The following is a 15,263-nucleotide window of genomic DNA, read 5'->3' as shown; positions in this document are numbered from 1 at the left end:
TTTCATTTTTGGGTGAACTAGCCCTTTAAATGTCACATTTAGGACACCAATTAGATCCCATTTCAAAGTCACAGTGAGATTGGAAAATATAGTGAGGGACACACAATCAAGCCTTGGTAAGATAAAAGAACAATTTACTTTAGGGTAGCGGTACTCCTGTCCGCTGGGATACAGTGCGCTTGTGAACATGGGTATCTCCATCTTGGGCACCAGAGTGTCATTAATGGTGGCATATGCCAGTCTGAGACCATCTGGTGACCACCAGTGAGCGATGTGATTCTGGAAGATCTCCTCTGCAAGCACAAGCAAATGAACACATAAGTGTATTAAACATGAAGTTTTATGAAACATTCACTCTAAAAATGCTAGGTTAAATATGGACAAACCCAGGGATTGGGTTGGGTTAGGGTTAGGGTTTTTTTCTAACCAATTTTGGATTTCTTTTTTTTAGCCAGCAATACAGTAATATAGTAAAAGGCATGTTTTTGCTCACCCCCAAATAGGGTCAACTTTGTGGGGTATTTTAAGCTGAAACTTGACCAGACCAGAGACTTATATTACATCTTGTGAAAGAAGGCATAATACACAGCAAAATCCCCAGAGTTAAATCAACTCTGCTCAGAGAACATATGGTCCCTCTCTACATAGAGTTAAAATAACACTGAAGCAGAGTTAAAGCTAATATGATGTTAATATGCTGTTTGTGGAATTGTTTAATCAGATCTTGAGAGATTTAATGTCTTTTATTTTCAGTTGATTTCATCTAAGGCTGTGGCTGGAAGTCCTTTGTAGTTATTGTGTTTCTTTTCAGTGATTCTGCTTGTTAACAGCAGGTGTTCATCACTAATACTCAATCATAAATGCGTTGAATCACTTAATTAACTTTCACTCTGCTTCAGTGTTACTTTAACACTATATAGAGAGGGACCATATGTAATCTGAGCAGAGTTGATTTAACACCGGGGATTTTGTCCATATTTAACCCAACTTGGGTTGTTTTTAACCCAGCATTTTTTTAGAGTGTTATACTATGAAACAAGCGACGCGTGTCCTGAAAAGCTCTGTTGTTGTATAGTGACCGTATCTCTGTCAGATCCATAGCCGCTAATATGTGTTAGAGGATTAAATATCCTTTCAAGCAAACGCAGACAGAGAGCACATTGCAAAATACCTAACTGCAACATGTGCAAAAACAGCCTGCGTGATTTATCGCATCCATTTGCCTTTAGGCTCCTGCCTCGGGAGTCTCATCCATCACTCTTTAAAGCTGACGGGCCGTGAGCAGGAGGAGGAACAGCACGGCCGTCAGGCAAGAGAATGTAAAATATGACAGCATGTAACACAGCAAACTGGACCCCCGGAGCTCATTAAGCCATTATGTAACCAGAAGTAGACAAGAAGAACACAAGCATGGCTGATTTTTTTTTTTTTTAAGGTGCAACAATTGGCCTTATTCAAGATATTTTCATAAATTCTTATAAACTGTGGCATTAAAAAGAACAATCTACTTGATGATTTTAAGAACCATTTAAACAGAAATGAATAGGCCTCGATGTTCACAGACATTTTGTATAATAAATAGTCTGAACGCAAGCCTGTATGACCCACATAAGCACCTGGGCTGCTGCACCATGGAATAATTCATCCAATAATGAGAATTTTGTCAGTTTATTCAACTTCAAGTTGATACAAACCTGTATGATTTTCTGTGAAACACCCAAAAAAAAAAAAAAAAGTTTTAGTATTATTTATATACTATTATAGTTTATAGGCCCATTAATATTTTGAATGTCTATTTAGCTTTAATTTATTTTTATTTTAGTTTTAGTAAATTTTAGAACCTCAAGTTGCCAGTTTCATTTACATTTTTTCTAAGATTAAGTTTTTCATCTAATATTTATATTTTATGTGATTTCAGCTTTATTTAAAATTACCAAAACAATTCTGGTTAACAATAACAACACTGTTTTCCATACAGCAACAGTGGATACCACCAAAACACCATAAAATAGTTAATTTGACTATATTCATATCCACTTTAGTTATATGGAAAGGAGCAGCTTGAACATTCTTCAGAATATCTTCATTTATGTTCCACAGAGGAATTTTTTGGGTGAACTATCCATTAATATTTTGTCTCTGAAGCAATTCATATAAATTAAGATAAAATGCTATCTGTCATGTAATGTGAAACCACAGGATGGCAGCAGAGATCTTTACACAGCTGAGAATAAACCGAAGTTGTACTAACATGTGACTAAGAATAGCCTCAGATTGAAATGTTAATTTAGGATAAAACCAATTACTGGGCAGCATGTATCACAAACAATCAGTGTGCTCTTGCACAACACGAATGACAGAAATACAGAACTGAGAATAACGAGGAAAAAGCATTAACTGATAAACATATTTATATAATATGCCTAAGCAAATGTACGGTTAAGGTTATATAATATAGTTATAGCTCTGTTTACCTGTAATGCATTGAATCAATCAAATTGTCTTTGGCTGTACAAACTATAAAAAATAACTGCACCAAGTTTATTACCCCCAACAAGCTTGAAATAACAGATTCTCATTACAGGCTACAAATGAAGGGAAATGAAGGCGGTAAATCATAGGTGGAGTCTGGGCAAAGCCAAGTGAAGGGTTGTGCGTGTTTCTGGAGAGAGGACGTGTGGAAGATATTGCTCGCACCTGAGGGAGTGGGAGAGACAGTTCACATGTGAATGACTCCTGGTGCAGAGCAGGAGCAGATGCAGAGCAGATGAAAATGCTCGATGCATTTTAATGGTGGTATCAAAACTCAGCTGCACACACCCTGATGAAGAGATCTGATATGATAAATAAGCTGCTGCTGACCTGCTTTACCTCTGCTTGTAAGTAACAGGCCATCACACACACACACACACACACACACACACACACACACACACACAAAGAAGATTTTCAATATGAAATTTTGTGTGTGTGTGTGTGAGGCCAGGGAGATTTGTGGTGTGTGTGTGAACTTGAGTGAAAGTAAACACTTCATAGCTAATAGCCTAAATCAGCCTAAATGAACATAATCCCAATTCAAACATAGTATTTAAGCACAAAATGCTACATTAATCATTATGAATATTAAATTATGGATATTGTAGGAGATTAGACTTGAACGCTGGCTTAAATCCCACTAATGCACAATGGATTATAAAAAGGTTTAATCTAGATATAACATCCCAGTGCTGTTCACACACGAACAGAACTAATAATATACATTTCATTAACAAGGACTGGAATTTGTTCAGTCTAATGTGCCGTATGTTTAGCATTTGAGTTTATATGATTATCATCAAATTAAATCTTGCTGACTAAATGTCATTTTAATTTATTGTGGCTGCTTTTTAAATCCTCCTGACTAAGGTATTGAAGAATTTTTGTGAACATCTACTGCTGTAAAAATGAACTCAGTACGGCCTTGAACAGGTTCAGAGATTTCTCAGAGTTCAGACATGATTTCTTTCCTTCATATTTTTCAGAAAAGGTTCTTGGTTATTAAAGTATGAAAAGAGACAAATGTGACAGTTAATTTCATTTACAGTAACTATTCTTCGTTGTAATTATGTTTTGTGCAAGAGCAGGTTCTGTGTCAAAAATTAAGAACAAGAAACAATCTTGAAACAAACCAGATGAACATCACTCTTACTGTACATGCTTAACAAATAATAAATCAAAATATTATTAATAAGAACTATTATGAAGTCAATTTGCAAGCATAATAAAATAAAATAATTATCTTGTTCAAAACATATTGTTTTCATAATACAATATTATATAAAATTATTGTTATTATGATGATCATTATTATATCAATGCATTTTGGTATAAATGATTATGATGTTAGTATTTGTCTTGTGGAAAATATTTCAATATCTGTCATGTCCATTTCATCAGAGAGGTTTTAAATAAACAAAATGGAATGTTATAATCCTAATATCTTGTGAAATTTCAGCAATGTAGTTTAGATAAAAATAAGAAGTCATATATTAATTTAACTTGTTGAAGAAAAGTGCTGAATCTGTTAGGTAGATCAGACACAAATGCAATACTGTATGTACAAATAAACAGATCCTCCCAAACACATCAGACACTTACATCATTTCTGCTCTTTTATTACATACACACACTCCTCTGAGTTTTTATTTATTTTTTTATTCATGCTAATGGGCTTTACCTTCATAGAGCCAGTCAGCTAGTCCATTAAATATGACCCCCAGACTGCCTGTGGAAACCAGGCGTTTTGGTGGGCTGTTCACTTGCGCTTTGTAGTAGATGTTATTCTCAAAGATGAAAATCTGTCAGGAAAAAGAAAAACCAATAACTGTACTTAAGACTGTATTTAAGAGCATGTCAAACCTGACAAAGTAACTCTTGAAACTGAAAGCATTTAAAGCACAACAGTTAGCGATAATGTATAGAACTTTTAAGTCAGATCTACCATGAGCTCTGAGTTTGTAAAGTGATAGTATATACTTCTGTAGAAATCACAAGTAGTATGATTTAAACTTAAAAAAGAAACCCCGGTGAAGAACCACACTACCCATAATCCTCAAGAGATATCCACCAATCGCTAAGTCGAGAGTACAATACAAACAGAAATCATACAATAAAACTCACTCTAATGAAGCACTGTGAATGACATAATTCACCCCACACTCTCAAACTATTGATATATTTCTGAATATTTTACAATGGGTTTCAAATATAGTGTCTTATCATTAGCCATGGATTTATAGATTCAATAAATAGATTCTTTCCCTCATACAATAACTTAAGTACATAGCCTTGTATCTTGGTCATTTTATCCAGGTTTTCAAATGTGGCTCAAGGCTTAAAAACATTTAATGAAGACATTTTGACATGCATATGGAGAAAACAATGGGTCACATGACAAATGAACATGTCAGCACTTTGTATAAATGCAGAAAAGCTGATTCAGTGGTTATTTAACAGTAAACTATTTTGCTGTACAATGGTCACTATGCTATAAAAATGGAAAGAATTTACTATGAACTATCAATAAACTGTACTCTTAATCTGAGCATATCTTATCTGTAACATCTCACAGATATGTAATGGAGGCACGTCTCTAGTGAATATTTGCGATGTTGTGTGATGCTACAGTAATCAGGGTTGGTGACAGATTGTCTGCAGGATGACTGACAGCTGTGGGAGTGGTGGTGGTGGTGGTGTGTGTGTGTGTGTGTGTGTGTGTGTGTGTGTGTGTGTGTGTGTCTGTGTGTCTCAAAAGCTCTGTTGGGATTTATTCAGCAGCTGAATCATGCTCTGCCAAAATCACAAAGAGAGATGCTGCACTAACTTATGCAAATCTGACACAAAATGCCTGGGGGAAAAAAAACCCCAAATCAAAACAAGACAAACTCTTAAAGAGGACAATTCTTATTTTTATGGAATATTGCAGTACTTATTATAAATGATTTATTTGCGAACACACACACACACACACACACATATATATGTATATATATATATATATATATATATATATATACACACACTGCGTTCCAAATTATTATGCAAGTGATATATCAGTAAGATTTCAGTAGAATAAACATTCAGATTTTACTTTTTCTAAGAAAATGTTTGTTTGTTTATTTATCCATGTCTTTTTAGATAACTGGTATCAATCTCAGACAAAATAATTTGCCAGGTCTATGGAAACCCTACTTAGAGGTTGTTCCACATTATTAAGCAAGTCACAGTTCTCATGCAATATGGGGAGGAAGAAAGATCTTTCTGAAGATGAAAAGCATGAAATGGTGCAATGTTGTGCAAAAGGCATGAAAACAACTAATTTTTTGTGAAACTGAATGGAGATGATCAAATTATCATAAGATTTCTGAGTGATTTAGAGCACAGCAGAACTCGGTCAGATAAAGTGATAATGAAAGTTCCTGTCAAAAAAATTAATTGTATTAAAAGGGCAGCTATAAAAAAGCCAGTGTTGAGCAGCAAACAGGTATTTGAAGCTGCTGGTGTCTCTGGAGTCTCAAGAAGCTCTCCATGCAGGCTGGCAGTTGTGCGTAAAGATGCATTTCAGCCATCACTAACCAAACCTCACAAAGAGAAACATTTACAGTGGGTGTAGAAATACATTTTCAAACAGTTTTATTGCTGTGGTGTTTTTTTGCATAGTGCATTGTATTTCAGAAGGCACTATCCTCCTTTTTATATCATAGCTGAAAATGGCTTATGAACTTCACATATCTTGCAAAAGTCATTTTAATACCCTCAGAGACCCTAAAGGGACCTTCCATCTCACTTCCCAATATTCCAGCCCAAATCATCACCCGTCAGCTCCTTGGTGACATCGCAGTCTTGTTGGAACGTGGTGGCCATTCACCAACCATCCAGAAATCCATCCGTTTAGACCATCTATTGTAGTATAGCATTAGTCAGTGAATAAAACTATTTAAAAAATGAGTCTTCATGTATTTCTACACCCACTGTTAATGTTTCTCTTTGTGAGGTTTGATTAGGGGTGTCTAAAATGCATCTTTACGCACAACTGCCAGCCTGCATGGAGAGCTTCTTGAGACTCCAGAGACACTGGCAGCTTCAAATACCTGTTTGCTACTCAACACTGGCTTTTTTATAGCTGCCCTTTTAATACAATTAATTTTTTTATCTGACTGAGTTTTGCTGTGCTCTAAATCACTCACAAATCTTATGATAATTTGATAATCTCCATTCAGTTTCACACAATATTAGTTGTTTTCATGCCTTTTGCACAAAATTGGACCATTTCATGCTTTTCATCTTCAGAAAGATCTTTCTTCCTCCCCATATTGCATGAGAGCTGTGACTTGCTTAATAATGTGGAACAACCTCTAAGTAGGGTTTCCATTTACCTAAGTAGACCTGGCAAATTATTTTGTCTGAGATTGATACCAGTTATCTAAAAAGACATGGATAAATAAACAAACATATATTTTCTTAGAAAAACTAAAATCTAAATGTTTATTCTACTTCTAAATCTTACTGATATGTCACTTGCATAATAATTTGGAACGCAGTATATATATATATATATTAATTTATGTGCCCTATCAAAATAACTTCCCTCTTGCAACAACATCTCTTCTCTGATGACGTCTTTATTGGCGCAGGGGTGGGACAATCAGTCAGTCACGTGACATCACAGCAATAGCAAACGACAACCATCCAATCAATTCCAAAGGACAAAAACAAATCCCACCCTACATTTTTTCTTGTTCGAGTAGCGACTTCTGTTTCATGTCGACTTTAAGTATAATAATAAATGTCTCAGGTTACAACTGTAACAATGTCTCGTTCCCCTTCTCATGGATCTGTTAGTAACCTGAGATGCTCCCTTTCGAAGTGGAACTCAACACTGCATCTTGGGGAGCAGGGGAGCTGCAGCTCTACTTAATTACCCTGATCCAATAAAGGGAGAGCCTCAACACAAGAGAGAGGCTTAACCCCAAATGAGCTACAGGCGAGCCAACCTTATTTAAAGACCCCTGAAATCTGGGGGATGCAGCTCAAACCCTGCTTAAGGTAGAACATTCCTCTAAGCCCTGCTATAGCCAGCGCTTTTTTTTTTTTTTTTTTACTGGCGCTTACCGTAGTAAGTGACAGATAAAAAGGAAGGACACCACCTAGGTGAACTTACCCAACTTGTAAGCATGGTCAACTGTACTCCTACTTAAAAACCCAGCAGTAGTTGAAACTAAATAGAGAGAATAATCGGTAAAATGCTTATCTCAGAGGGCGAGACCGGGGCATCAAGGAGAAAATTCTTCTCTTTCTCCCCAGTGTCCACCAGGTTCAACCAGTGATGCCTCTCTGTCATCGCCAACATCAAGTGACCGATAGCAGTGGCTGGTTGGTTAGTGGCCCGGATGGCTAGGTCTGTGGTGCGGTGCAGCTTTCTGACCGCTTCAGGGGACAAAGCCTGCCCCTGATCCAAATCCCTTAGCAGGTCCACCTGGTAGGCCTGCAGCACCGCCATGGTGTGCAAGGCCCCATTGGCCCCTCTCTGCTGCCGCATATGCCCTGCCCTGAGAGAGTTAGTTCACAAGTGTCTCTTCAACAGGGGCATCCTCAGATATCACTGCTCACTCAATCCGACACATTTGAGTAATTTGAATGATGAAAAGGATGAATGAGAGCTAAATATGGCTTCTTCCATGACCTCTCTAGTTCTGCATGGAGGTCAAGAAGGATCGAAAGGCTCATGGGAGAAGGGCAATTATGTCCTGATAGGAAGCGCTCATTCAGCCTGCCTCAAATGACTTCCCATCTTTCAAGCCACCAAGCTAGATCCAATCTGGTTGTGGTGCGGGCCATGATGTCCAACATTTTCCGTGTATGCAGGGCTGGCAGGATGAGAGGACTCAGTACATACATTATCCTTGACCTCTTCAACCAAATCCACCTCCTTCTGGCTGGATGGTGCCAGGAACATGCTATCTGCTGGATCAGATGATGTCTAGAGCCCTCGAGAATAAGGACAAGCATGAACGGGGCTTCCTCATTGTGAACTTTTCACAGTGGCCGCATTCAGGACCCTCAAGAACCCAACATGCTGATCTTTACCCAAGTAATGAATGCACATTATAGATTTTAGATTCTCCATTTAGACCACGTGCCAACTACACAAACGGCTTCTGAAGACAAAAAAGCTGATGGTGTGTATCACGGTCAGGCACTTATACTTTCGTTATACTTTACCGACTGTCGCCAGCCGATGAAATTGGAGTGAGTTCACATCCAAGACAGTGTTGAGTTCCACTTCGAAAGGGAACTATAAGAACTTTCTTTTTGATGCAAACTTCAAACTCATTTATTTTTACAACTTTTCAGTGGCTTTTTTATGAAATAAACATCTGTAATATTTACTGTGAAAAATATATCATTTTGATATATCATTTTTATATCAATGATATATCAAAAGCAGTGTCAGTAAAAAGCACGCTTGACATTAGAATAATGGGAGAAAAAGTCTGATTAGTTTGTAAAATTATGAAAACAAGAGTGAAAATATTATATAATTGTGTTGGCTATGAAAATAGCCTCAGCAAGACAAAAGATTCAGTCATTTTATTCCAAAAATGTCATTTCCAATTCTAAAATTTTCACCATAGAATGTTATCAAATGAAATAGTGTGCTGGAAATAACTTTATGACTTGCGTGTGGAAGTGTGAAAAGTGTCTATTTTGTAAAAGGGCTTTTTTTATTGTTTATCTGGACAAACAACCATGATGACTGTCTTCAACGAAATTCCACGAAATGTGTGACTTGTGCAGAGAATATGCCTAGTGTGGGTGTGTTTTTCAAGTGTTACAAAGTCTCTGGTTGTGGTTACAACACAGATGCTCAGATAACTGCTAAAAGAAGATGCAGCCTTTGAAATACTGAGGACTGATAATTGTACTGCAGTTGGCACAATTAATATCATTGATCTGTGATTAGTATGATTTATTAAGAAGAACTTTAAACCTGTGGTTTGGTCTTATTACTGCAGTGTTTGTGAATCATGGTCTGATTTTGTCTTGCCTATGACTAATGGTTGTGATTATCTATTATTGTTATGCATTTATGTAATCACTGCCATTTACTCTGAATGAAGAGTGAGTGGAACATCTCATGGGGCAGGCAGACAGACAGACAGACAGACAGACAGACAGCAGATAATGGCTCAGTGCTCTGTTCTTAATGAATTCACATGGGCTGAACTGAATGAACCACTGCTTTACTGCTATAGACAGTCTAATGAGAAGAGAAACACATACGAAAGGCAGTGAGTCTCTGTAGTTGGGTGCTAGCTGATATTTCAATTCACCTGCTGTATTCAACTATTCTGATTACAACCTTCAAAATGCTAGTCCCCAGACTGGGTAACTGTTCATTTACATAAACATATAATTCTGTAAAATATAGTTCAGCTTGAAGAGATCACACAAAAATCATCATTTACTCACCCTCATAATGTTCCAAACCTTTCTTTTCCACACTTTCTTCTGTTTGTGAAACACATTTTTTTTTAACTCTTATAATAAAAAACAGTTCAGGTTTGGAATAAGAGTGAGTAAATAATGACAAAATTTTATTTTTTTGGGTGAACTAACCCTTTAATTGTATTGCAAAGTTGATGCAAAGTTACAAATACCACTATTCAGTATTGCTGCAGGAATGATTTTCGGTTCCATTGTTCCAAGTTTATGGGTTTTTAGAATAGTTTTTTTTTTTTGTTTAATGTCTGACATAATAATACCCAATTGTATTTTTAGTTTCATTTTTTTTTTTTTTATAAATAAACAAAACAAAAACTTTAAAGTGTCCATACTATGCTATAAATGGAGATATTGTCTACCAAAAGAAAGAACAGATTCTGAACGAGTCAACATTACTGCTCGTATCACTTTGTGTACAAGTACTGAGCAAGCCTCCAGAGCTGAAATTCAGATATGGTAATGGTCGTTTTATTTCCATCAAGTGCTGTATACGGTAGACCAATCACAACAGACTGAGCCATCTGACCAATCAGAGAAAAGCAGGCTCGCGGTAAGGAGAGGTTTAGAGAGACTGGATCTTTTATCAAACTGTTTCAGACACTGTGAGAAAAGAGTGTAAATTATGCAATGTATATTATGAGAAGATTAAAGTGTTTTTTGATCTTGGATGCATGCAGGATACCCTGTAGGATACCTCCAAAACAAAATTATGAACCTTTAAAATAGCATAATAGAGGCACTTTAAGCATTATCACACCAAACAGATAAACTCATCGACTCACATGCCTGCTTTTACAGTGTTGTTGTGTTTATACTTTAATTCTTGCAAACTATTTTAACTCAATCTTTCCAATTTGTAGTTTTTAAAAGAATTTTCAAAAGCTTTGTGGTGGTGTTGAAGTCATGTGACCATGGTGTAGTTTGTTTGTAAACTAATTCAGCTTTTTACTTCTGATGATTGTATTTAGGCTTCAAAATTACAAGATGTGTTCATTTGTGACGATTATGCTGATGAAAAAAACGTAAGAATCATAAACTTTTGTTGGTCACAGAGCTTATTTTCTACAATATTCAAAAAGCCAATGAAAAAAAATCCCATTGAGTTTTTGTTGAGGGTGATGCGAACTTCCGGGTTGGCCTACAAAAATACACCCTATAGCACTCTATAGGAACAAAGTCAGTAGAGCTCTTTTGAGACAAATAAAAAAACGGAAACGATTAAATTACTATGAGTGATTTCACTGTCTGTTTCACATGATTTGTCCCACTAACAGGGATATAATAACAACATAATACATGGAAAACTGCGTCAGAAGTTGTTAGCATACCGAGTTTGATTTATGCATTGATAATCCATCATCTTGCTCATGATATAATGCATTATGAACTGCTGCAATGTTATTTTTTGCGATACAATCATGTATGCATATGCGTGAGTTTTAGAAGGCAGCTGCCTATGTAGACAGTAGACAGCGAGGCAGGTCAGTAGGTTTTGGGACAGAGCCAATGGCATGTGTCTACACTCTGGCCCCCGTTCCTCTGTCTGTATGTTCTCCTCCATCACACCAGTGATGTACAGCGACTCCTCCTCTACATCTCTATCTCTGCTCATCCATGACCACCATTTTGATCCGTCTCGCACTCTCTTCCCCCCGGAGGAGTCTGGGATGTGACCTTCAGTGTAGGTTCTGGCTGCACTGGCCCCTGCTGATTGCTCTGTCACAGAAAACTAATTGCCGGAGGCGTCACCGAAGCACAGGACACAAAGCAGCATACGGGAATCCGCAAAATTACACACCTGATGCTCAACTCTCTCTCTCTCTCTCTTACACACACACACACACACACACACACACACACACACAGTTTCCATGCATGTGTGCTTTGCTTATAATACACAAAAACAAATATGTTTAAACGCATATTTATGAGGTTTGTGTTTGCAAGTATGTAAACACTGACACATAATCCAGGCTTGTATTATATTGCACTTCTTGTGTTGACTGATAACGTAAGATTGATACAAAAACAACAAACTATAGTACTAATATAAACACAGTATGCTTGTGTGCCCATGTTTGTCTTTTTTGCTCGTTGTTTAAAAAACCCCCACAAAAAAACACACGTGATGTCCTTGTGTTCAGACTGATTACATTCTGAAATCAAGTACATTTACTTGAGAACAAATTACTTTAGATATGAAGTACTGTCAAATATCTGCCAGTGGGATAAGAAAAATAATCTTGTTTTCCATTTAAATTGTTTATTTTTCTGACCCCATTTTTTTGTTTATAAGTATTCTTACCAAACTCAATACAACTTAATAATAAGTATATGTACTATAACAAAAAAAAAGGATGAGGATTAATATAGTAAGCTACAGTTAGAGGTTTGTTTAAATATCTAACCCTAACTTTGAGGAATTGTTATAGTAATGACACCCTTAGTAAGTGCCGTTTAAGGTCAGTAAGAAACATAGCTTCTAAAATCAGCTCTTTTGAAATGAGGCTGTGTCATGCTGCTGCCATCTGCTACTTACTAATGGTCCTACTCTATCTCTGCCAGCATGACATAGACACAATCAGTTCAAAATGACCAGGTCACATCTCTAGATCCAGTATGAATCTGGTACTGCTTCACACTTATTTATGGAAATGAGCAGAATGATGGACATGTGGGTAGTTGATATGAAATATTGAGCAGTGGGACTAAAATTACAGTTCAAAAGTTTGGGGTTGATAAATTTTTTTTTAATTTTTTTGAAGAAGAAGTCTCTTATGCTCACCAAGGATGCATTTATTTGATCAAAAATATTATTATAATTTAAAATAGTTTTCTATTTTAATCTAGTTTCAAATGTTATTTGATGACAAATCTGAATTTTCAGCATCATTACTCCAGTCTTCATTGTGATGTGATCCTTCAGAAATCATTCTAATATGATGATTTTGTCAAATTTAGTCCCAAGGAAGATGAAAAAAGTTCCAAAAAAGGTTCAAATAACAAAAAGTATTTATTCTATAAAACAAAACAAGGTAAGAAGAGAGGCAACATAACAGAGTAGTCAGGACAACACAAACAATAATGGACAATGAACTGACAAAGAGGAACTTAAATATGCAAAGATAACAAGCTCAAGAGTGAACAGGTGTGCTGATTGAATTTGTGTCCACAGAAACTAATGACTGGTGGAAAAAAAAACAAAAAAACGAAACAAAGGAATACAGGCAACAGGTAACCGAAGAGAAACAAACTAACAGTTAGTGAAAATGAAACTAAACACAAACAGAACATGCCAGATTTGGTGCTCAAGAAACATTTCATATTATCAATGTTGAAAACAGTTTTTTAGTGGAAACTGTGATACTTTTTTCCCCGGGATTCTCTGATGATACATCAAAGTACAAAAGAGCAGCGTTTATTTGAATTAAAATTATAAATGTCTTTACTGTTACTTTTGATCAATTTAACGTGTCCTTGCAGAATAATAATAATAATAATAATAATAATAATAAAAAATCATAATGACCCCTAACTTTTGAATTTAAGTGTACTTGAAATATTTCTACTTTCAAAAATGGTCACACTGAAGGAATATTTAAGTGAACCTCAAAACAAGATGATTCAAAAAGGTAAATTAAAATCTTAAAGGGTTAGTTCACCCAAAAATGAAAATTTTGTCATCATTTAATCCATATGAATCAAGCGGTTCAATCTAAATTTTCTGAAAAGACTCGGTCGCTTTATATGATGAACAGATTGAATTTAGGCTTTTACTCACATAATAAACATTGACCAGCAAACATAAACAGAAACTCAACTATACTTGCTTGATGCACAAGAACAAACCTCATTGGTTCTTGTGGAAGCTCAAACATGCTACATAACACACAAGAATGAACCTTACCATATCTGATGTGTGTGTGTTGATGAATGTTTATTTGAGAATAAAATCCTAAATTCAATCTGTTCATCATAAAAAGCAGTCTCTTCAGAAAATTTGATTCATATTTTACAGTCTCTTTATGATCTTTTTAAAGCGTCAAAGTGATAGATGTGTGGACTGTCAATGGAGAGACAGAAATTTCTGATTCCATTAAAAATATCTTCATTTGTGTTTCAAAGATAAACGACAGTCTTACAGTTTTGGAATGACACGAGGGTGAATAAATGATGAAAGAATTTTCATTTTTGGGTGAACTGTCCCTTTAAAAGAGACTTGTTCAAATAAAAAGCATTACTAAAATGTACACTTTCTTAGATGCGATTACTATTTCCAGCTATGAGGCTCAGCTGTGACAGTTCCAGGTTTTACTTTACTCTAGTGCTTTGCTCAAATTGAGCTGAAAGCTTAAAACACTCCATTTTCAAAAGATTAGTGGAGATTTGGGATTCTTTAGATTTCTATCAAGGCAAACCAGGATTTGATGTAGATTATGATCATGGTGGTCATTATGTTTGTCTGTTTCATACATCAAAGGTGCAAAAGTTCTGATGATTTATTTTTTTATTCATTTTTTACATCACAAAAAACAGCTGTTTTAACCCTTAAATGCATGACTGTTTCACCAATCATTCTTACATATTCGGGTCTTTATCGACCCGGATCAATATCTAACACGGAATGATCTCTCCCTGTCGCAATATTATAAAACTCTTCTGATAATAGAGTAACAATTACAGAAGAATAAAATAAAGCATATTTTGTTACCTTTTGGAGCTTGAAAGGGCTCCGTTTGAGCAGATGTTTATTGCCATCAACACTGTCCTCGTCAGAGCTCATTTCCCAGTAAATTCAGCAAATAATGGGCTAGTTTTATGTTTGAGGTCACGAATATGAGCCCATTCGTGATCTCAAACGTATTCTCAAAACTATATAATTTTTAACATCTTCAAAATCAATATTTTGATCGCTAACAGCTTCACCAGATCCATCCAGTAAGAGTTACAGTCATATTTGATTGCGTTCAGTATTTGCTCTGCAGTAAATCGCTGAGCCATTTCATGTTTTTCTTATTATTTCGTTTTCTGTCTGAATGAGTCGTCACTTCAGCATTGTGTTTCAGACATTGCCACCTTGTGGAATAAAGGTGAATTGCACTTATTCCGTCATCTAAGATTCAATTATTGTTGTGCAGAAAAAATATACGTACACTCATACACACCTCGGGTCGTTTGCAACCCTATACAATTTTTTACAAAAAATGAATACAAAAATA

The 15,263-nt window shown here is 35.9% G+C and overlaps 1 protein-coding gene across 6 annotated transcripts in view; it reads right to left on the bottom strand.

The window, feature by feature from the left end:
- The window catches only part of dpp6b (dipeptidyl-peptidase 6b), a 161,556-nt gene that overhangs the window by 18,587 nt on the left and 127,706 nt on the right, over positions 1–15,263 (bottom strand). For all 6 annotated transcript variants that reach the window (XM_048163111.1, XM_048163112.1, XM_048163109.1 and 3 more), the window contains 2 exons: positions 4,217–4,337; positions 139–293 (listed from right to left, as the gene is read on the bottom strand). In XM_048163111.1, coding sequence (XP_048019068.1) covers positions 139–293; positions 4,217–4,337 — 276 coding nt within the window. The remainder of the gene's footprint in view (positions 1–138; positions 294–4,216; positions 4,338–15,263) is intronic.

This window comes from Megalobrama amblycephala, linkage group LG17, assembly GCF_018812025.1.
Source record: "Megalobrama amblycephala isolate DHTTF-2021 linkage group LG17, ASM1881202v1, whole genome shotgun sequence".
Taxonomy (NCBI): domain Eukaryota; kingdom Metazoa; phylum Chordata; class Actinopteri; order Cypriniformes; family Xenocyprididae; genus Megalobrama; species Megalobrama amblycephala.
This window is presented reverse-complemented; position numbering and strand designations above follow the sequence as displayed.